Source organism: Scardinius erythrophthalmus (assembly GCF_964197995.2).
Source record: "Scardinius erythrophthalmus genome assembly, chromosome: 9".
Classification (NCBI taxonomy): Eukaryota; Metazoa; Chordata; class Actinopteri; order Cypriniformes; family Leuciscidae; genus Scardinius; species Scardinius erythrophthalmus.
This window is the reverse complement of record NC_138229.1, coordinates 14,045,501-14,066,783: the sequence shown is the minus strand read 5'-3', so window position 1 is coordinate 14,066,783 and position 21,283 is coordinate 14,045,501. Positions and strand designations below refer to the sequence as shown.

General features: G+C 38.9%; 2 protein-coding genes across 4 annotated transcripts; one reads left to right on the top strand and one right to left on the bottom strand.

Moving 5' to 3' along the window:
- Nucleotides 1-171: 171 nt before the first annotated feature.
- On the top strand, nt 172-7,827 carry klhl6 (kelch-like family member 6). Of its 3 annotated transcripts, XR_014030710.1 has the most exons (8): nt 172-583; nt 754-919; nt 4,272-4,721; nt 5,152-5,389; nt 5,504-5,706; nt 6,294-6,507; nt 6,627-7,201; nt 7,637-7,819. XR_014030710.1 is itself a non-coding variant. In XM_081373548.1 (7 exons), exons 1-7 carry the CDS (start codon nt 312-314, stop codon nt 6,926-6,928), a joined length of 1,845 nt encoding a protein of 614 aa, XP_081229674.1. In that variant the 5' UTR covers nt 172-311; the 3' UTR covers nt 6,929-7,827. The 3 variants fall into 3 exon arrangements, 2 of the variants coding, with proteins under 2 accessions (XP_081229674.1, XP_081229673.1); XM_081373548.1 differs by having other exon boundaries at nt 6,627-7,827; XM_081373547.1 differs by having other exon boundaries at nt 4,272-4,736; nt 6,627-7,821.
- A 446-nt stretch (nt 7,828-8,273) lies between these two features.
- Nucleotides 8,274-15,912, bottom strand: ccnl1b (cyclin L1b). The gene is made up of 11 exons (XM_081373549.1): nt 15,445-15,912; nt 15,065-15,139; nt 14,874-14,983; nt 13,373-13,490; nt 13,197-13,261; nt 12,066-12,165; nt 11,888-11,992; nt 11,631-11,772; nt 9,886-9,985; nt 9,150-9,245; nt 8,274-9,046 (listed from the first exon to the last, which is right to left on the bottom strand). Exons 1-11 carry the CDS (start codon nt 15,682-15,684, stop codon nt 8,704-8,706), a joined length of 1,494 nt encoding a protein of 497 aa, XP_081229675.1. The 5' UTR covers nt 15,685-15,912; the 3' UTR covers nt 8,274-8,703.
- Between the last annotated feature and the right edge of the window lie 5,371 nt (nt 15,913-21,283).

Sequence of the window (21,283 nt, the reverse complement as noted above, 5' to 3'; positions counted from 1 at the left end):
AGATCTGTTTTACAGCCTAAGCACGTTAAACCTATATATTTACCATTAATTTCCTGTTTCCCTTTAAAATGCATAACTTTTAGATAACAGAATCCAAGCCATAATCCAAGTAACTTGTGTAGCTGCAGAGCTGAATTTGAGAGGTTTCAGCACTTCCTCTTTGTAGGCCGTTATAAAAACAGGAAGCTTGCGTATCAGGAAAGAACAATTCAGCTTTCGGCTGTAGTTATTCACCGATGTCTTGTAATCACATGTTGTTGAACTTTATTTAGAGGTGAAATCTGTAACTTTTGCATCTGGGACTCCAGATCATGGCTGACACTTTAGAGAATAACTCCGAATGCCCTTCATCTGCCAAGAAAGAAGCTTCAGCAGGGGGTCTGAGCATGCTGGAGAGCTTGATGCAAGAGAACAAGGAGGATGATCATGTTATGTTCGAAGACTCTGTGTTTGCTGGACATCTGCAGGATGGACTGCACAGTCTTCGGCTGGAGGACAGTTTAACAGACGTCAGTCTCCACGTACAGGGCCAGAGCTTCCAGTGCCATCGCGTGGTCCTTGCTGCAGCCAGTCATTATTTCAGGTCAGCCAGTGGCACGTTTAGGTCATTTGATGTGATGTGCAGAGAAATTAGTTTGCTTGTTTGTTTGTTTTTTTATGAAAGAAAGAAAGAAACAAGAGAATTGGGTTTCTAGTGCAGATACAGATTTTTAAGTCTCAGTTTAATTTTTATGCTATTTTTATATTTTACAGAGCAATGTTTTGTAATGACTTGAGAGAAAAACATGAAGAAAATGTAAATCTTAAAGGCCTTGATGCTGACACGATGAGTATCCTGTTAGAATACACTTACACCAGCAAAGTCACCATTACCAAGGACAATGTTCAGAAAATGCTTGAGGCAGCCAGCCTTTTTCAGGTTTGTACTAACATATTTTCCAATATGAACGCTAACAGGACTTCTGTATCTGTAACACTGTTTGTGTAAAGTATAATAGTTGTATGTTTTGTTATGTTTGTGCTGGGTACAGATGACATTTATTCCACTTTTTCCTTCCCCAGTGCAAAATTTGTGGTATTTATAAGGTTTTTGTTTTGTTTTTTGGAGAAAACCACCTCAAATGTACCAAGCGTAACAGGGAAGTGAAAAAGTGCAAATGAACATTGTTTACAGAGAGGATATTTTTTTCCATAACAGTTTTAGTAGTCACATCAAGAGGTAGTTGGGTGGAGTCATATGTTTGCTAAATATAACTGATGTAGCTTTTATATCATCAACTATTTGCACAAACCTATATGTATAATGAAATTGTTGCAAAGTCCAAATTTGTTATCAGGCTATTTTAGTTTATCAAAACAATTAAGCATAAATTTAATGTAAAAAGTTAAGTTTTATTTATATAGCACCTTTTAAAACAACGTTTACAAAGTGCTTTACAGAAGATAGTGTTCACTATACTTTCATAAGTTTGAGGTCTGCAAGTTGGTTAACAAAGTCTCTTTGTCACCCGCGCTTTCAGACAAGAGTGTCGAAATTAAAGCGGTGCGTAAGTGGAAAAAAGATAGGCTACAGGTTTCATTTGACATTTTAAAATCAAGTCTGTTCAACTATCAAACGGCAGAAAAAAAGTCAAAATCAATTTCTTTTCTCAATTAATTTCTGACAACGCTAAGCGACCAAAAGTCCAGTTTGATACGACTGACTCTATTCTAAACTCGACCACGAATATTTTATCTGAGGCCTCTATTGAGCTTTGTGAAGATTTTTTTAAACATTTCACTCAAAAAATTGATGATATTAGAAGCTCCATTGTTCCATCTGAACCATGTCACTTGCAACTGCCCTGTCCTATGAGTTGTCTGTCTAACTTTAAACCTGTCTCTCCAACTCAGCTTGCTGATATAATCTCTACTATGAGGTGTTCTGGTTCTAAATTTGATATTATCCCGGCTCGTCTTTTTAAGGATGTTTTTTCTACCATTAGTCATATGGTAACCGCTATCATAAACAGATCTTTAGCCAAAGGTGTTGTTCCAGCTAGTTTTAAACATGCAATTGTGCAACCTATGTTGAAAAAACCTCACCTTGATCCAGATATGTGCAGTAACTATCGACCGATCTCTAAACTGCCTTTTATCTCTAAGTTTTTAGAGAAAGTAGTTTTCTCACAGCTCCAGTTTTATTTGAATTCTTTTAATATTTTGGACTTGTTCCAATCTGGCTTTAGATCATTACATAGCACTGAGTCAGCTCTGTTGAGGGTTACAAATGATATCTTGCTTGCTCTAGATTCAGGCTCTTGTGTTGTGCTGGTTTTGTTAGATCTGAGCGCTGCATTTGATACCATTGACCACAACATTCTTCTTGAACGGCTAGAATATATGGTAGGTGTCAAGGGCACTGTGCTAAAATGGTTTGCTTCCTACCTCGAAAAGATGACTTTTTCTGTAAATTTAGGAAATTGTTCCTCGTCATCTGCGCCTGTTTTGTTTGGTGTGCCCCAGGGATCTATTTTGGGACCTTTATTGTTTTCCCTTTATATGCTCCCCTTGGCCCTCATTTTTCAGAAGTAAAACATTTCATATCACTGTTATGCAGATGATTCTCAGCTTTACCTTCCAGTAAGGCTTGACACCACTGCTCCATTTGATGTGTTATTGGAATGTGTAGATGATATCAAGAGGCGGATGACAAATAATTTGTCGCGCAGCATCAGCTGCAGTCGATGCACTTCAGCGTCCTTCTCCTCCAGACAGAGGAACTTCTCATCGATCGAGCGCTGAAACACACACACACATACACGTTACAGCAGAACTTCCCATCGATCGAGCGCTGAAACACACACACGACCGTTACAGCTACATCTGCAGAAAATCAGAATGGTGCATCTGATCACTTAAATGGATAGTTCACTCAAAAATGAAAATTAGCCCATGTTTTACTCACTCTCAAGTCATCCTGGTTGTATATGACATTCTTCTTTCAGACGAATACAGTCGGAGATATATTAAAAATGTCCTGGCTCTTTCAAGCTTTATAATGGCAGTGAATGGCTGTTTCTCTTTTGAAGTCCATAAAAGTGCATCTGTCCATCATAAATGCAGCTAAATGAGGATAAAACAGAGGTTTTAATTCTGGGTTGTCCAGCAGATTCCTCTCCTGCTCTGAAAGCCCAGTTAGGTCCTCTCTCAACAAATGTATGCAAACAAATCAAAAGCCTTCGAGTGATCTTTGACTCTTCACCATTCTTTGATAAACAAATTAGTGCGGTTATTAGAGGAAGCTTTTTTCCATTTAAGATCTATTGCAAAGTTGAAGAACCTTCTTTCAAGCAAAGATTTAGAAGTTGCAGTTCATGCATTTGTAACATCACGATTAGACTATTGCAACTCTCTTTATTGTGGTCTTCCTCAATCTTCACTATCTCGATTACAAATTGTTCAAAATGCAGCTACAGGACTTTTGACTGGGTCTAGAAAGAGGGATCATATTTCTCCTGTTTTGCATCCCTTCACTGGCTTCCCATTAAGTTTCGAGTTGATTTTAAGATCCGTATGTTTGTTTATAAGGCGTTGTCTGGCTGTGCACCAAGGTATATTTGTGATCTTATTGTGCCGTACTGTCCTGCTAGGGCACTTAGATCTTCAAATCACTTGCTTTTAAATGTGTCACAAAGTCGCTACAAATTAAAGGGTGATCGGGCCTTTTCTGTGTCTGGGCCCAAGCTTTGGAATGTGAGGTCTGCTCCTTCATTGGACATTTTTAAATCTACTCTGAAAACACATTTTTATTCTTTAGCTTTTGGAAATTTGTAATTGTTGTTTTTTATAGTGTAGTCCTGCTATGCACTATATACAGCACTTTGGATCAATTTTTATTGTGTTAAATGTGCTTTATAAATAAAGGTGGTTGTTGTTGTTGTTGTTATTTAGCATAAAGCTTATTTACTTGATCAAAATACAGTAAAAACAGTAATATTGCAAAACTCCAGTCTTCAGTGTCTCATCCTTCAGAAATGTTGATTTGGTTGTTCAAGAAATATTTCTTATTATCAATGTTGTAAAAAGGTTTGTGGAAACCCTGATTTTTTTCTTTTCCAGGATTCTTTGATGAATTTTATTTACTGTCGCTTTTGATCAATTGAATGCATCCTTACTGAATAGAAAAAATGTACTGACACCAAACTTCTGTAATGGTAATGTCCATAAATAATGTCATAAAAAATGATATTATGCTCTATAGTGACCTAACATTTGATCTATGTTTGCAGTTTCCACGTATAGTGGACGCCTGTGCCAGTTACTTAGCAGAGGCCCTATACCCGGAAAACTGTGTGGGCATCCTGCATCTAGCTGACGTCCACTCGCTGGAGTCTTTGAAAGCCCAAGTCCATGCCTACATTATCCAAAACTTCTCTCAAGTAGTGGAGCATGATGAGATCCTGGAGCTTCCTGCAGATGTGTTGGTCAGTCTGCTTCAGCATGATGACCTGGGGGTAACAGAGGAGGAGCAGGTGTTTGACGTGGTTATACGTTGGGTCAGGGCCCGTGAGGAGGAAAGGCGGGCTCTGCTGCCCCGTGTCCTCACGCATGTGCGACTGCCATTGTTGGACCCATGGTACTTTGTAGAAAAGGTGGAAGGAGACCCGCTGATCCGCCAGTGTGCCGAGGTGTTCCCACTGCTGCAGGAGGCCCGGGTTTATCACCTCTCAGGGAAAGAGGTTAGTTTGACCAAGGTGACCTTTCTTCTCAATGATTATTGTCATGCTGAAGTGATCACAAGACAGTTCATTAAAATAGGAAGTGAAATACAAGCTTAGGAATTATAACAGTGCGTCATAAAGACATGGCAAGGCTTTTTTGGAGGAAGTGGTTCATCAAGTGGTTTTCGTCCTTAGGAGTATGACGGCAATTTCCCAATTTGATTTGATTCCCAAGGTCTCGATTCGTTTCTGACTTCAATCAATTTGGGCATATTTACATCATAATGTCCACTTTGCTTACGTAGGAAAGAATTAATTGGAAAATCTTAATTTTTTTTTCTTCCCAAGACATGAAAACCTACATTTCAGGCCTATCAGTCACCAAACATTTCACACCCTCTAATAGTTTGCATCAACTGAGACTGTGTTAAATCCTCTTGGTTCATAGGTGATCTCGGAACGCACCAAACCAAGAGTGCGGGAGTTCCAGTCGGAGGTGTTTATGATCATTGGAGGATGCACAAAGGAAGAGAAGTTTGTATCTGAAGTGACCTGTCTTGACCCACTACGCAGGAGCCGATTAGAGGTCGCAAAACTTCCAAACACGGAGATGGAATCTGAGAATGAAAATAAGAAGTGGGTGGAGTTTGCGTGTGTCACTTTCAGAAACGAAGTCTACATATCGGGTGAGAATCGGTACATGAGAAGGTGATAAAGTGACAGTAACTATGTGGTTTGCTTATTTGCAAGCTGACGCTGATGTGCAAGAAATTTGTATTATTATTTTAAACTTAAAACAGGTGGCAAGGAAACATTGCATGATGTGTGGAAGTATAATGCATCACTAAACAAATGGATCCAGATAGAGTACCTCAGCACAGGACGCTGGAGACACAAAATGGCTGTTGTTGGAGGAAAGGTGTATGTTTTGGGTGGCTTTGATGGAACTCAGAGATTGAGCAGTGTTGAAGCCTATGATCCATTTCATAACTGCTGGACAGAGGTGAGTTCTGAAGACAAATATTCGGTAAATATTTGGTATGGGCAATTCTGTAACTACAGGCCTTTTGCTGTCCCAGTAGTAAAAACATGAGGAAAAAACAAACCTTTTAATTTTTAATTTCTAAAATGTTTTTTAGTCATTACCACAATATAGAAATATGATATATGATCATATAGTGTGGAATGATAATTTTAAATTTTTAAAGCAAGGATGCATTAAATTGATGACTATTGTAATATCAGTCTTCAGTGTTACATGATATATCAGAAATCATTCTAATATGATTTGGTGCTCAAGAAACATTTCTTATTTTTATCAGAGTTGCTGCTTAATATTTTTGTGGAAACTGGGATGCACTAAAATTCAAAAGTTTGGGGCAGTGTATATGCATTAATAATATTTATCTCAGGACAGGTCATGTAAACAAATATCCACTATTAAAGTCCATTTAAAAGTCTTAGCCATTCAGTATTGAATCATTGTCTGAATCATAACTTTTCAGTGGATTTATTCGATATATATAGACATTTTCATTACAAATCAAATCAGCTGAGTCTTTATTTATGAGTTTTTAATTCTCTTTCCAGGCAGCGCCTCTCATGCTGAGTGTAAGCTCCTTCTCTGCTGCCAGCTATGACAAATGCATCTTTGTGATAGGCGGAGGCCCCAATGGCAAACTAGCCACAAACAACATGCAAAGCTTTGATTCCCTATCAAATAAATGGAGCTTAAAATGCCCAATGCCAACTGAGGCCAAATGCACAAATGCAGTTACCTTTAAGGACGCCATATTTGTTGTTGGTTTGTACCTTTTACATTTTTTGATCTTGATGTTAGAGCTTGAAAAATACCAAAAAACTACTCAGCTGAGATTACTGCAATGCTCTGATGATTGAACTGTTACTTGTTCGAAAATAAAGGTGGAGCGATGAAGGCCTTGTACTCCTACAGTCCTCTTGAAGACTCCTGGACGCTGATAATCCAGCTGGGCTGTGAGAGGGCCAGCTGTGGCATTGCTGCCTGCAATAACAAGCTCTTCATCACCGGTGGCCGAGACGACAAGAATGAAGTGATTGCTACCGTTCTTTGCTGGAACCCGGAGGCAAACAAGTTGACTGAGGAGTGCGTGCTTCCACGTGGAGTATCTCACCATGGTAGTGTGACTCTCAGGAAGTCCTACACACATATACGCAGGATAACGCCTGGAACAGCCACCGGATGACAGACGCAACCGCTTCAGAGACTACAATCAAACTAGATGATTAACTCTCATATCAACAAACATTTTCAGGAACCATGTAACTCAGTGGCCTCTACATTGATACTGAAAGTGTCCTCTTTTGACATTTGACAGCAGTTTTTACACATTTTGTCAATGCAAAGAAACACTTGCACTTTTAAAAGTTAGAGATTTACAGAACAGATTTTATACATAGACATTTTATACATAGATATTTATTCGGTTGCAGTTAATAACATTCTATTCATTAACATTGTCCCATTACGTATAATGACCCTGGACCACAAAAACAGTAACATGGGTATATTTTTTTAAATCGGGATTTATACATCATCTGAAAGCTGAATAAACAAGCTTTCCATTGATGTCTGGTTTGTTAGGATAGGACAACAGGCTGAGATGCAACTATTTGAAAATCTGGAATCTGAGGGTGCAAAGAAAAACGAAACAGAGAAAACCGCCATTAAAGTTGTCCTTTTATTTTCGTGCTTTTGCTGCATTCACTCAGAAAAATAAATGTTTTATATATTTACGGTTGGAAATTTACAATCTTCATGGAACATGATCTTTACTTAATATCCTAATGATTTTTGGTGTAAAAGAAAAATCGATAATTTTGACCCATACAATGTATTGTTGGCTATTGCCACAAATATACCCGTGCGACTTAGGACTGGTTTTGTAATCCAGGGTCCCATATGCAATTTACTAATTTAGGGTAATGTTAATTTCAACAAACTAACATTTTGAAACAATGAAAATATGTACATTTCTAAATATATTTTATTGATCTTGTTAACGATACATGTATGCATGCTGTTTTTTGTTTAATTATTGATCTACATTTTTTTAATAAAATATAAGTCTTCTGGTAAAACGAGATTTCTTCTTAGTTTCTTTTTTAGTCTGCTTAAACCTTGCCCGTTACAATCGACTGCAAGCTCACATTCAGATCTACCTCCATTCAATTACCAACCGATTGATAGAACCAAGTGTCCACGCAACATTTTTTCTTTTTATGATAATCCATTTCATTCTACACACGACTGTGAATCTGTGACTACTTAGGAGTTAATGCTATTACAAATTAATACAATTTAACATGTTAATAAATTAACCTAAGTTATAAAATAGCTCACATAGTTCACATTATCATATCATACCTAACGGATTAATGATTTGAACTTTAATGTAGTTACCACTGATTCTGCTACATGGTCTAGATAAGGTTTTGTTTTACCAATACTTTTGTAAAAATATCCAATAAGTGTTAAATGTAGTCCATTTAATTAGTTTGAAGCAATTCAATACAAACAACAAAGTAAAACATTATTTATAACATTTTTATTTTGTGAAGAGATGAATACAAAGTCTTCATGACATCATAAAAATAAGCTTTATATGTACAGTGCACAAACACAGTTGTGCATTTGAAAAATATTTAACATACACAGGACTCAGGACTGCTCCTTCCTGTGCAAATGTGATCCCTGATTTAGGCAGATATTTAGCAGTCTGTTGTTCACTTTCAAGTTTACGGTAAAACACAATACATAAAAAGGCACCACTACCTTGCTTAAATCAACTCTACGAGTCAGTCAGAGATGCAAGAACAATAACATCGAGAAAACATCCACTTCTTAAGGTTAACTCTTGGAAAACTGTGTTGAAGCAAGCATTTTTTCAATCTAATGTTTAGTCCTGTTGTCCAGTGCCATCACAGTTCCATTCAGTTTCATTCAGCAGTGCCGGGTGTCTCATTTACTGTGTCTGCTGTGTCCAGAATGTGACCTGCTCTGGTGTTTGCTTCTTCCGTGATCACGCGAGCGGTCGCGCTCACGTTCGCGATGGTCCCAGTGGTGACTGGTGGCGCGATCATGCTTGTGTTTCACGTAGTCACGGTCACGGCCTCTTTCGCGAGAAGTGCTGCGAGTTCTGCTCCGTGATCTCCTCCTTTTGTTGCCACGCCGACTAGACTCACTCTTTCTGTCTCGCTCCGTCCTGAGTTGCGTAACTGGCGAAACTCTGCGACCTTTGTGTTGCCGTGGCGATGGGCTGTGGCTGCTGTGAGAGCTGTACGTTCCTGAGTGGCTCCTCCGACTAAGGATAAGAAAACATGTCAGCAAGAGAAAATGAAAGTCCATCCTGGTGGTACAGGTGTAAAATATCACTTCATGAAGTGAAACTGCATGTTGTCACTTACTGTCGGTGTGGAGAACGAGACTGAGACCGTGATCTTGAGCGAGACCGGCTATGGTTCTTGCCATTCTGAAACACTTTTCTCTCCTTTTTCATGCTGCTATATAAAGAAATAAAACAAAACGGTAAACAAAACATTATAGTATAGTACAGCAAAACAGGGGCAGAACGCAGTGTTGTTTTTGCTACCTAAAACTATTAGAAATTGTTTGTTAAATAGGATTAAATAAAACAGATGAAAAACAAACTTAAATGAAAATTAGAAATGTTGACAGCAACTATCTGAAGTAAAATAAGTAAAAACAAAAAGTACTAAAACTCAAATAGAACGCTAAATAAAAATATTTAAAAACAAATATAAAATTTTGACAAAGCACATAAAATTACTTTAAGAAAGAAAGATAAAATAAAAACTTTACTTAAAAAAAAAAGACAGCCACAAAATCACAGCAATAAACAACTAAAAAAGGGACCTCAATTTATTATTATTTTTATGATTGACTTCCAGAAGGTAAAATTATTCATTAAAGATTAAATTTGGCATCAGTATAAAAACAGCTTCACATGAAATTACATAACACTTCAGTTAAAGAACAGGAATACTTGATTTTTTTAACCGTCACAGATATGCTAGTATAATTCGTACAGACATATCACCCAGGCCAAATATATAGTGCAGTGTTAAAAATAAAACAATTTAAGCTGTACTTGATATAGGTGGTGTATATTAAAATACTTACCCATTCAAAGGGCTTTTGGCAAACAATTGTCTATTCTCAGACCCCTGTACTAGTTTAGAGTTTGGCGATTTTTCTTCCATCTTCACTTCTCTTGGAGAAGCTGGAAAAGAAAACACTTTTAGATGCCTGTGAATTGACAAGTACTTGCAGAAAGCTTTATCAGTACTGCTGGGTACACTGCACGATTTAAGTCTTGATTTTTACTCACTGACAGTTTTGTAAAAATCAGAGGCAAATTGGTGTTGTTCGTGCGAGTGACGATCGCGTATTGTGTATTATCAAATATGTGACCAGTGAGAAGCACAGAAGCCCATCCCTGCATCCAAAATCGAATATTATTCGAAAACAGTAGGCGAAAAGTCCCCGGATGACTTAATTTTATAATTTATATTATAAATTTTTTATTTATAATTTATATTATAAATTTTTAATTTATAATTTATATTATACATTTTTAATTTATAATTTATATTATAAATTTTAAGGCCAGACAAGTAGTTTGTTGAGGGTTGGCTTGTAGGAAAGGACTACACGCCTGCGCACATATATTCAAACGCGCATACCTATAGACTGAACTATCAGCGTTCTCACGGGTTCGTTAAGTTAATAACTAATGATCGTTGTGGCGGAAGTGAGTCAAAACTAACTTTAGCTGGACAATAACTTTATTCTAGAGCTGCTATAAAGCCAAAACAATCTGTTATTTTAATTTCCTATTATCACTGTAAAGTCGCTATGGTACAATCTACATTGTTAAAAGCGCTACATAAATGAAGATGACTTGACTTGTAAAGTTACAGTAGTAATTTAGCAGAAAATATTCACATCATTTTATTATAGGTTTAGAGCGGGCTAGGGCAGACAATAACAACCCTTATGAAAATTAACCATGGTAACCACGGTTTTGTTATACTAGCCAGTTTAACCATGGAATTTGTAGTAACATTCTGGTTATACAAATGGTAATCAATCCACCAAAAAAAAAAAGTGGTCACTTTTAATATTCGTAAGGGAAAAACATGACTCATGATAATGCAATAACATGTTTAGTATTAGGATTTTTCATGATGTAATTATTGAACTAATTCTGACATTTAGGCAATACCTTGATTATCTTGTTTTCATAATCATTGGAAGCCAAAAATTAAAATCGAAATCGATTAATCGCACAGCCCTAGTCATTAATGTTAACCAAACAACAACAAAAAGATTAATCTATATGTAATTTATACAGAGAACACGATAGTGTTATTTAACATTTAGTGATTAGATTTCTGTACCTGAGTACTACTGTTAGACCTTACTTTATTTGTAACTTTGTTGTATTGTATTTAACTAAGCTTGTAATTTGTTTATTTGTTCTAATTTTATTACTGACTGTTCACTTGTCTTTAATAATGTTTAATTATTAAAAGATAGATTTTTTTTCTGTGATACTAAGTACTTAACACTTACCGATCCATGAATCAATGCAGACAACATGAATCACAAGCTTCTTGCGTGCATAATTTTAACAAGAAATCAAGCCTCACGCATGATCTTACGTTATTTCCTGAATCACTTTTTGCACATTTGGTTGTGAAATGCATTTTGTAGACCAGACACATTGTGTAATGTGCACACAACAGCAACTAAATGGTACCGCAGACAGTTGTATAGTGTGAGAAGAACAGCGATCCGACGACTTTGAAAATTGAGCAGCTTGTACTCGGCATAAGAAAATGCAAACAGAAACACAAACTTACAGGGTTTTGATGCTGGGGAAAATCCACCAATGGCAGCGAGAGCTGGTGTGAGATTGGGATTCTGTCCTTTGGCTTTTAGTCTTGCCTCCTCCAGGGCCACCTTCCTCTTTTCCACCTGTTTTTCAAGCTGTTCACTGATGGGCTGAAAAATGGATAGAGTATTAACAACAGCATCTAAGAAAAATCCAAGTAGTTTATTAAGTACAAATAAAGAGACAATATAATTCAAATCTGTAAGTTTCTTAAACTTAAGTTACCTTTTCCCTAGAATAAAGCTTCATCGTGCTAATACATATTTCTTTGATGTTCTCCTTAGTAGCACCGAAAAGAAGATACCAGTGTGGTTTGGAAGGAAGGGGAATCTGCGGAAATACGAAAGCATTTAATGAAATAAAGAAATCGAAACAATGAAGATAAATAAAGTCAAGGACATACCTGTAACACTCGAGCAGCGAGGTAAATACAGGCACACGCAATGGTCTCAGGTTCAAACCGCACAAACGCATTGGTTCTGAGGGCATCATTCATATAGTTCCTGAAAAACATGAAGAAACACCTATGCAAGACCTGCCATGCTCTCTCTCTCTCTCTCTCATATGGCTTTTTCTGGAGACTGTTTAACTTTATGTCCTTTCCCTCACTTTTTTTTTTTAAATGTAGCCATGATGGAGGCAATAGTGTAATCTTAAATTTGAGCAATAAAACATCTCAAATCACAAAACTAAAGCAACATGCTGAAACAAACGTGCATGTTTGGCGAAATCGAAACTTTTCAAACCCCATATCAAAAAAGGTGTGAGGAGAGGCAAGGATCACTTCACGGAGGATATCAGGGGACAACTTACTGTGACAAAATTCACATGAACATGATTCATTTGAGGAAAAAAAAGTAACATACTGTTTTCACTGCTAAAAAAAAATCATATGTATTTATAGATCAAAAAGTGCACAACTAACTACTAGCACTTTTTAGAAAAAGGAAAAAAAGCAAATCCTGGACCCCCCAGCAAAGCCAACCTCCGCTGAGAGCTCTCACTGGATTGGCTGGCAGCCTCGAAAAGGCCAGCCAATAAGGTGGGAGGGGTTCCTGGGTCTTGTGCCTGAGGAGTTCGGGTGTTTTCTGTGACACTTACCACCATGGGCTACCCTTTAATCAAAGAGTAGAGAAAGGACAAAGTTAAACAGAGCTCTCCATAAGCCAGAACCTCAATGATGTGCAACAAGTCAATAATGCATGACCTACAGATTAATCCTGCATTTTTATTACAAAAACAAAGGGGGGGGGGATGCCAGAATAATGTGAGCCTATCTTACCTTTAGGTATACCAAGCTACAATGCAATTCATACTTTATAATGCAGTGTTTCCACTAAGTCCTGTTGATGCTTAAGTAGCAAACTCTTTCACAAGTTCAAGCTCTTAACAGCAAATAATGACAGCTACTAGTGGAAACACAGCACGAGTCCAACCATAAACCTGATCCAATGTCTCCTCTATAAGGGGAAAAATTTTCAAGTCATAATTTGAAGTGCATTTTCATGAGCTTCAAGGACAAAAGCACACTTACCATGCTGTTTGAACCAGCATCTGATTCTTCTCACATTCAAGCACTTGTAGGTACATGACAATGATCTGCAATAGTTGAAAATTTTTATTTCATTATTTGAATTATGGACACTATCAGGATTTTCGTATAAGAGAATTGATAGCAACAAAACCAGAAAATTAGAAAACAAAACTCACCTTGTGTGGATGTTTGACGTGAACACAGAAGCCCAACTCTTTAAGGATACGGCGCTCTGCTTTGATCACTTGGTTCTTGGTGTTAATGTAATTTTGATCAAGGACAAGAGGGCTGCTCCTGGTAGAACACAAAAAAGTAAACGGGCTCATGTAGATTAATGCTGGACATATGTTATTTAAAAAAAATACATTTCAATGGCATCCACATTCTCTGCTTTATTTCATACTCTCTTTGAAGATTATACTTGCTTATGACACAATTTCTTCAAAATGGTTTCAAACAAACAGATCGTAATTTAATGTCCAATCCAATTTTTAATACAACACACAAATATTTGAGGGATATGAAATTACAGATTTTATCTAATAAACCTTTTTGCATTTAATGGTAAATAAAACAGTTACACATCTAAAAAAAACGATCAAAAACAATTCTCTAAATACTTAACAGCTTAACTAGGGCTGGGCGGTATATCGAGTTTGTACGATATATCGATATATTTTTTTGAAACGATATGGAATGAGGCAATACCGTTTATATCGATACAGTAGTTTGATACGAGCACATCTGAAAAACAGCGGAAGACGCAGTGTGAGCTGCCGCAGTGAAAGTACATAGTACAATTTGTCCTAAACATGACACAAGCTTATATTAAGGGCTTCAAAATAACTGGTAAGATATAGTTAACAAGTTTAAAGCAGCTTGCCCTGTCAGATGCTTACTGACAGATACTGTTGCTGACTGACAGATAAATACTTGCGCTGTTTAATGCGTTTGAGATGTGTTGCTTTCCTCAGTGCTTAACTTACATTTCACAGGTATATTCTCCATCTGTAAATGTTAGAAAGTCAAACAAATATGTCCATTTCACTGTCAGGAGAGGACGAGCTTCTGCAATTGAATCTCCGCTAATATTCAAGCTTCCGTGAATGAGCGACGCCGCGCGCATGCGGGCCAAACAGACGGAGCACAATAGAATAGTAGCGCAATAATTCTGACTAAAATATACATATTGCTAAAATATTTGTTGTTGGAAACAATAAATATGCCATATGGGGAATTTTAAACCTACAAGTATATTTTTATGAAAGTGACCATTATAACGTGGTAATCAAACGCAGGCTAAAAGTTTAAGTTCTTTTGTTTTTATTTTCATTTTTAGTTTAGCCTTTAGTCAATTTAAAAACAAAAGCATTATTTTTGTTGGAATGTAATGTGATTTTAACCACCTTTTTGCACATATTGCATAGCCTACATTATACTATATTTGTTTCCATATCCTCCAATATCAACATTGTTTGTACGATATCATTGGGCAGGATGAAAATGGCATGTTTTTTAAATAAATACAGATTTTCTTTATCCAAATGGAAAAATGTAGAAAGTACCGAGATATATATCGTATATCGCCATTTAACCCAAAAATACCGAGATATGATTTTTTGTCCATATCGCCCAGCCCTAAGCTAAACTAATGATACAAACACAGGATCGACTTACTTTTTGCCCTTTCCTTGTTTCAGGTGATGGAAAACATTGATCACATCCCTCACTCGTCTCGGCGATTCCTCAATCTTTGACGCCAAGTTCACACAGGCCATGGCAACAATCTGTTTTAAAGTGAAACCACACTAATTATTTTCATGACTTGCGTCGAGTCAGCTTACACATTTTTTGTATTTCTGACTTACCTCAAAGCTGTGTTTGATGTAGGACTTCGAGTAAAAGAATCGTTGAAAAAGGACTTGTCCTGTCGCCATCGCCACCTAATCAAAATACCAAATAATACATTAAAAAGACGTTCAATCCACTTTACTTAACGTCACAGTAAAGCAACACTTGTTGTATAACAACAAATAATCTGTTTTAAACTACAACCCCAAATACATTGCACGGCTCAGGCTGGCATTATCTAAATCATCTCGCTGCCAGACAAAAGGCCGTCGGGTTCAATGTGCCGGTTACGGCTAAGTTAGCTAGCTGTGCTAAGCGCATCGTTTTACACATTTGGGTAATTAGAATTCGAACTAAAGAAATGAATTCATATATAAAAACATAGTTAGACAGTAACCTGTGGCAGACGAAGAAGAATCCCGGCAGACTGGATGAGTTCGCAGCCCAGAATCCGCAGATCTGTTTCAGTCTCATGGTCGAGGCCATCGAGCATGGACGGAGTCGTGGAGAATCTTTCATCGGGTATTATCGAGCTATCGATGGCCAGAAACACCTCCGAATACACTTTGTCGCCGATAAGTATGCCTTGGTTATTTGGTGGAGTGTTCAAGTGAGGAGATAACACGCCCAGAGACATTTTGATGGAGTAAATCGGTATGGTAAAACGTAGACCTTTCGTCGGCCAGGCGGAAATGGCAACGTTTCGTAACTGACGCAATTCAACAACGGAAGTGACGTCAATGGTTCGATGGTTCCGTTGGAATTGTAAAATCCCGTAGAATACCGCGATACAGGTTCGCTGTGTGGGTGTGAGATCGAACAGAGACGTGGGTGAGATTTTCCTCCAAATGCACTAAACGTTCTCACAATGATAGCAAATGATAGAATTATAATGAAAATATTTTAATATTAATTTTAATATTAAGTTTATAATTTGTCCTCGTGATAGATAGATAGATAGATACAATAGATAGATAGATAGATAGATAGATTCATGATAAACATTTTGTAAGCTATATATTCTAATTGCTGATCACATCAGGCACACTTTTGGCAGAATTCCAATGCCCTTGCGTTATTCCGACGCTGTAATGATGATTGACATACTTTAGTACACACGACAAACGCATAGAATGCCATCTTAGAATTGCCTTTAGTTAATGTATTTATTACATCCAAATGTTTTTTTTTTTTTTTTTTTTTTTTCTCAGGTTGGTGCAAGTTTTCCAGTGAGGAAAACAAAGTCATGTCTATTCTCAGACCAAACATAAAACAAACACAACATAATAACTGTATATAAAGGTTATTCACATGAGCACATTTAAACTAAAGGGTTTATACTTTCATTAATTTGATATGCTACTCCACATAGGAAGAACCATAGACTGTAGGACAGACATGCCGCTAGTTACTGACCTGATACAGACACACAGCTAAACCTCTCTGTGAGAGCGCGCTGCAGTTCCATTTTTCACTACAGATTTACATTGGAAATCTGTGGGGTGCCGTAGAGCCACGGAGGACTCTGAGACAGGATGCCCCCACTTAGTATCATAAATACATGCCTACTGAATCCATGCGCACATTTGAATACATCCTGCTCACTTTACAACAGTCTAAAAAATCTGAAAAATATTTGTTACAGAATGCTGAACACATTTATAATTTATTCAGTGTAGAGGTCTATGTATGCATGAATATTTTTGTGGGGCTCTTAGATAGATAGATAGATAGATAGATAGATAGATAGATAGATAGATAGATAGATAGATAGATAGATAGATAGATAGATAGATAGATAGATAGATAGATAGATAGATAGATAGATAGATAGATAGATAGATAGATAGATAGATGGAACACAAAGTGCATGACTCTATTTCAATGCTCTGGCACTCTGTGCACCAGGTTCCCACAGGGATGTGCTATAATCCATGACTGTTGCCAAGTGCTAAAGTAATCACATCATCATATTTGAGACCTACAGTCCACCACATTGAGGGGGTTCATTACAGAAAATGATGAGACAGCTCACAGAGGGGATGTGATATGTTTGACACCTGGTCAACAAGACATAAAAAGCTGGTTGTTGACTTCAGGAAATCTTGTGCTCCCCTCTTCATATCAATTGGTGGAATTGGTGGAATTAGTTTTAAAAGGAACCCAGTATAAAGAAAATCTGACCTCTGGTGGGTCTTTAATGCCTATTTTCTTCAACAGTGCAGTAAAGTACAATAGTCCTCTTTACATTTGCATTGCACATATTAATATTCTTTTTTTTTTTTTTTTTTTTTCTATTTGATTTTGTGCTGGTTTGGTATATGTTAACAGAAAGCTGTGGTTTTGTTGCACTTTAATGTCTTCATTAGCAATGTTCTGGTTATTTGGATAGATTTGCTAAAAGGGTAAAGGATCTTGGTCTTGGTCTTTACTGTGCATCAGGCAGGAAGTAGGAGAAATGCCAGCTGTCATTGATACTCATTTTGACCTCATTGCATTTGCTTGCATGCCCCTCTCCTCTCCCAACTAAACCCCTTATGTGTCTAAAAAATGAAGTATACAAGACATTAAGTTGTGCCACTATTTTGATGAACAAATATTTATTTAAAAGATGGGTTAAATTCAGTTTGATCTCTTGCACTTTTCTCATAAATCTACTAAATAGTTTAGAGCTAGTCATTTTTTTATAGAGAAGTTGTGCAAAACGCTATTTTCTCAGTCCAAGTGAAAATAACATTTTGATGTCTCTGCCAGCAAACAGTAAATCATATATTTTTTTTAATCAATGTGTTTTCGCAGGTTTTTCTTGCTTGTGGTTGTTTTTGCGAAATGCATGTCCCAAGTTACTGAAAGCAACAGTAAACAAGACCTACTGTAGACAAAATATCTTGCCGCTGCAGTAGCAGTTCTAGTATACTCTCTGAAACATACTTAAAAAGCCTGTTTCTTCTTCTTTTAAGAATTAAAATGTCATTAAATGCCTATGGACAATTCTGATATTGCAAATATAGAAGGAAAAAAATAAAGGTGCCAGCATTACAAGTATATGCATTATTTTGAAATGTTTCACTGTTTGACTTACATCTCATGAGGTTTGCAAATGTGAAGTTCCTGTGCATGATAGCATGTCAATAAGACATGTAAATACATTTCTGTTTTACAAAAAGAACACCATATGCTCAAAAGAGAGAAATTATTTCATTTAAGCTCCATCCCCATTGCTTATAAATGCAGTTTGATACATGTTTGTGATATATTATGTTATGGCTTTCACTTTAAAATACAGAAAATTAGCTCAGTTGGACAGCCATTTAAATTACCTTGCGTGTCAGCCTTGCAAGTGCAGTGTCATATTCTCTTTCATACATACAATGTATTACTGGCAGCTGATAGCACTGAATAAACCGAATGTCCCAGGGGAGGAACATCTTGCAGCTTCTTTTTGCATAAATCAGTCACTGAGACATTTTAATCAGGTAATTATTCATCTTTTCTGTCAGTGACTGGGGGGATTCATAATGTATTCCAGATCTGCTGGCTTGAATGGCACTATTGGGATCTGGTTAGTGAGCTGAAATGTTTCACCTCACAGGTTCAGAGGGGCAAATATTGCTATAGGGTGTATTGGCAATTTAGTACTTCTATATCTAACATAAATAATGAAATTAAAATTTGATGTTTGAAACCAAAAAATTATATCTGCCTACATGCTGAATTCTCTATGAGTCCTTCATTTCACAGTGCAGGAGCTTCATTGACCCAGGAGCCATCATTATGAACAAGACATTCTTGAGTCAAATATCTAAAACCCTATAGTCCACAGGAAGGAAATGTCATCAGCAGCACTGCACAGTTAAAACTGAACAATACCCCGCTTTATGAGGCAGTTTTGAAGTAGCCCCCCGAGATTGGAGAAAAAGTTGTTGCCCGTAGCGAGTTTGGCATGGACAACCAGGTGACATAAATCAGCATGTTTCTGTGTCCGACTTCATGGTGAACATGTTCATTACCTGAGGAATGCTCCTGAATGTTTTTGTTCTCTGAAGTCTCCGCCCAGCTTTACCTCACGCAGATTTGATTGGCTGCTTGTACGCCAGTGAGAACCAACTTTGTTCCTTTTAGAAATCAAAGCCAGCTATATTTTCTTAACATGCTAATGATTTGCCAAAGCATGTGGCTGTGACATACAGCAGGGCCAAAGAGACCTGGCAGCTGATGGCAAACATACAAACTGCTGTTGTTTGAAACATTCTCAACCTCTCACCTCTCTCCTCAACGCTGTTCAGACTGTGCTAGGCCTGATGTCATTTTCCATTCTCTAATGTGTGTCAGTGGAGGGAAGCAAAGGTGGGTTTTATTCAAGTGTAAATATATTATATCCCCTCTGGTATATGGTTACAGGTGCCTTGTTGTACAGCTATTAGTCTGCACCAGCTGCATTGCTTTATTGAGACTAGGTGTCATAGGACACCTGAAGAAAGTTCAGTTCATATACCTCATAATCTAAAACCCATTTATAGAAACAGCCCATTTTTAGAAATGCTGGGCCTAATTCCCCACATGTTCTCAATTTTGTTCTGACGGAGGCTCCTCTGTTTTGTGAACTGATTGCTTAACTATGGGTATAGAACAAAATCACACGTGATCACTGATTTCTGTTCCTATATAACACAGCATGGTGTGTCTGTAAAACCCCCACAAACAAACAGAATGGAATGAAACTCTGTAGCAGATGATAAATCACTGGCGGAAGAGATTTCATAAATGTTCAGTTAATGATTGCTTCTCAGAATTTCTGTGTTTTGGAATTTTTTATGCTGTTGTCTGAGATTAAAAAGCTGCAAAGATAGAGACGCCCATTTTAGTTCTGTTTTACACTTTTATTTACTTGAGGTTGGGGGAATTACAATTGTGGGCCAAGGAAAACAACTCAGGACATTGTGTATATAAGAAAAAGCAAGTGCTTTCTAATGGTTTTATTGGTTTCTTCAATCTCAACAGAGCTAAAGTGATTTAAATTTGTACAATTAGACAATGTTCTAACTGAATATCATTTTAAAATGGGAACGACCAGGGTGGAGCAGATTGTCCATCGGGCGGCCAGGGCGGAGACTTTCCCTCGGGCGGCCAGTGCGGAGACTTTCCCTCGGGCGGCCAGGGCGGAGACTTTCCCTCGGGCGGCCAGGGCGGAGACTTTCCCTCGGGCGGCCAGGGCGGAGACTTTCCCTCGGGCGGCCAGGTCGGAGACTCTCCTTCGGGCGGCCAGGGCGGAGACTTTCCCTCGGGCGGCCAGGGCGGAGACTTTCCCTCGGGCGGCCAGGTCGGAGACTCTCCTTCGGGCGGCCAGGGCGGAGACTTTCCCTCGGGCGGCCAGGGCGGAGACTTTCCCTCGGGCGGCCAGGGCGGAGACTTTCCCTCGGGCGGCCAGGGCGGAGAAGACCCCTCGGGCGGCCACGGTGGTGAAGACCCCTCGGGCGGCCAGGGCGGAGAAGACCCCTCGGGCGGCCACGGCGGTGAAGACCCCTCGGCCGGCCAGGGCGGTGAAGACCCCTCGGGCGGCCAGGGCGGAGAAGACCCCTCGGGCGGCCAGGGCGGAGAAGACCCCTCGGGCGGCCACGGCGCAGGAACTGGAACAAACACCACCGGCTCAGGCACTGGGACTGGCCCCACCGGCTCAGGCCCTGGAACTGGCACCACCGGCTCAGGCCCTGGAATTGGCACCACCGGCTCAGGCACTGGAACTAGTCCCACCGGCTCAGACTCAGACACCACCGGCCCAGGAACAGACATAGACACAGGAACAGGCACAGGAACAGACACTGGAACAGACACTGGAACAGACACTGGAACAGACACTGGAACAGACACTGGAACAGACACTGGGACAGACACTGGAACAGACACTGGGACAGACACGGGCTCCGGCTCAGGGACAGACACGGGCTCCGGCTCAGGGACAGACACGGGCTCCGGCTCAGGGACAGACACGGGCTCCGGCTCAGGGACAGACACGGGCTCCGGCTCAGGGACAGACACGGGCTCCGGCTCAGGGACAGACACGGGCTCCGGCTCAGGGACAGACACGGGCTCCGGCTCAGGGACAGACACGGGCTCCGGCTCAGGGACAGACACGGGCTCCGGCTCAGGGACAGACACGGGCTCCGGCTCAGGGACAGACACGGGCTCCGGCTCAGGGACAGACACGGGCTCCGGCTCAGGGACAGACACGGGCTCCG

What these genes read in the sequence shown, in the direction of transcription:
- ccnl1b (XM_081373549.1), bottom strand. Translation starts at nt 15,684, where the DNA reads ATGTCTCTGGGCGTGTTATCTCCTCACTTGAACACTCCACCAAATAAC. An exon ending in ACGTCAAACATCCACACAAG is followed by an intron (nt 13,262 to 13,372) that starts GTGAGTTTTGTT and finishes CAACTATTGCAG; the next exon opens with ATCATTGTCATGTACCTACA. An exon ending in TCTCGTTCTCCACACCGACA is followed by an intron (nt 9,047 to 9,149) that starts GTAAGTGACAAC and finishes TCTTATCCTTAG; the next exon opens with TCGGAGGAGCCACTCAGGAA.
- klhl6 (XM_081373547.1), top strand. Translation starts at nt 312, where the DNA reads ATGGCTGACACTTTAGAGAATAACTCCGAATGCCCTTCATCTGCCAAG. An exon ending in AAACGAAGTCTACATATCGG is followed by an intron (nt 5,390 to 5,503) that starts GTGAGAATCGGT and finishes AACTTAAAACAG; the next exon opens with GTGGCAAGGAAACATTGCAT. An exon ending in GGACGCCATATTTGTTGTTG is followed by an intron (nt 6,508 to 6,626) that starts GTTTGTACCTTT and finishes TCGAAAATAAAG; the next exon opens with GTGGAGCGATGAAGGCCTTG.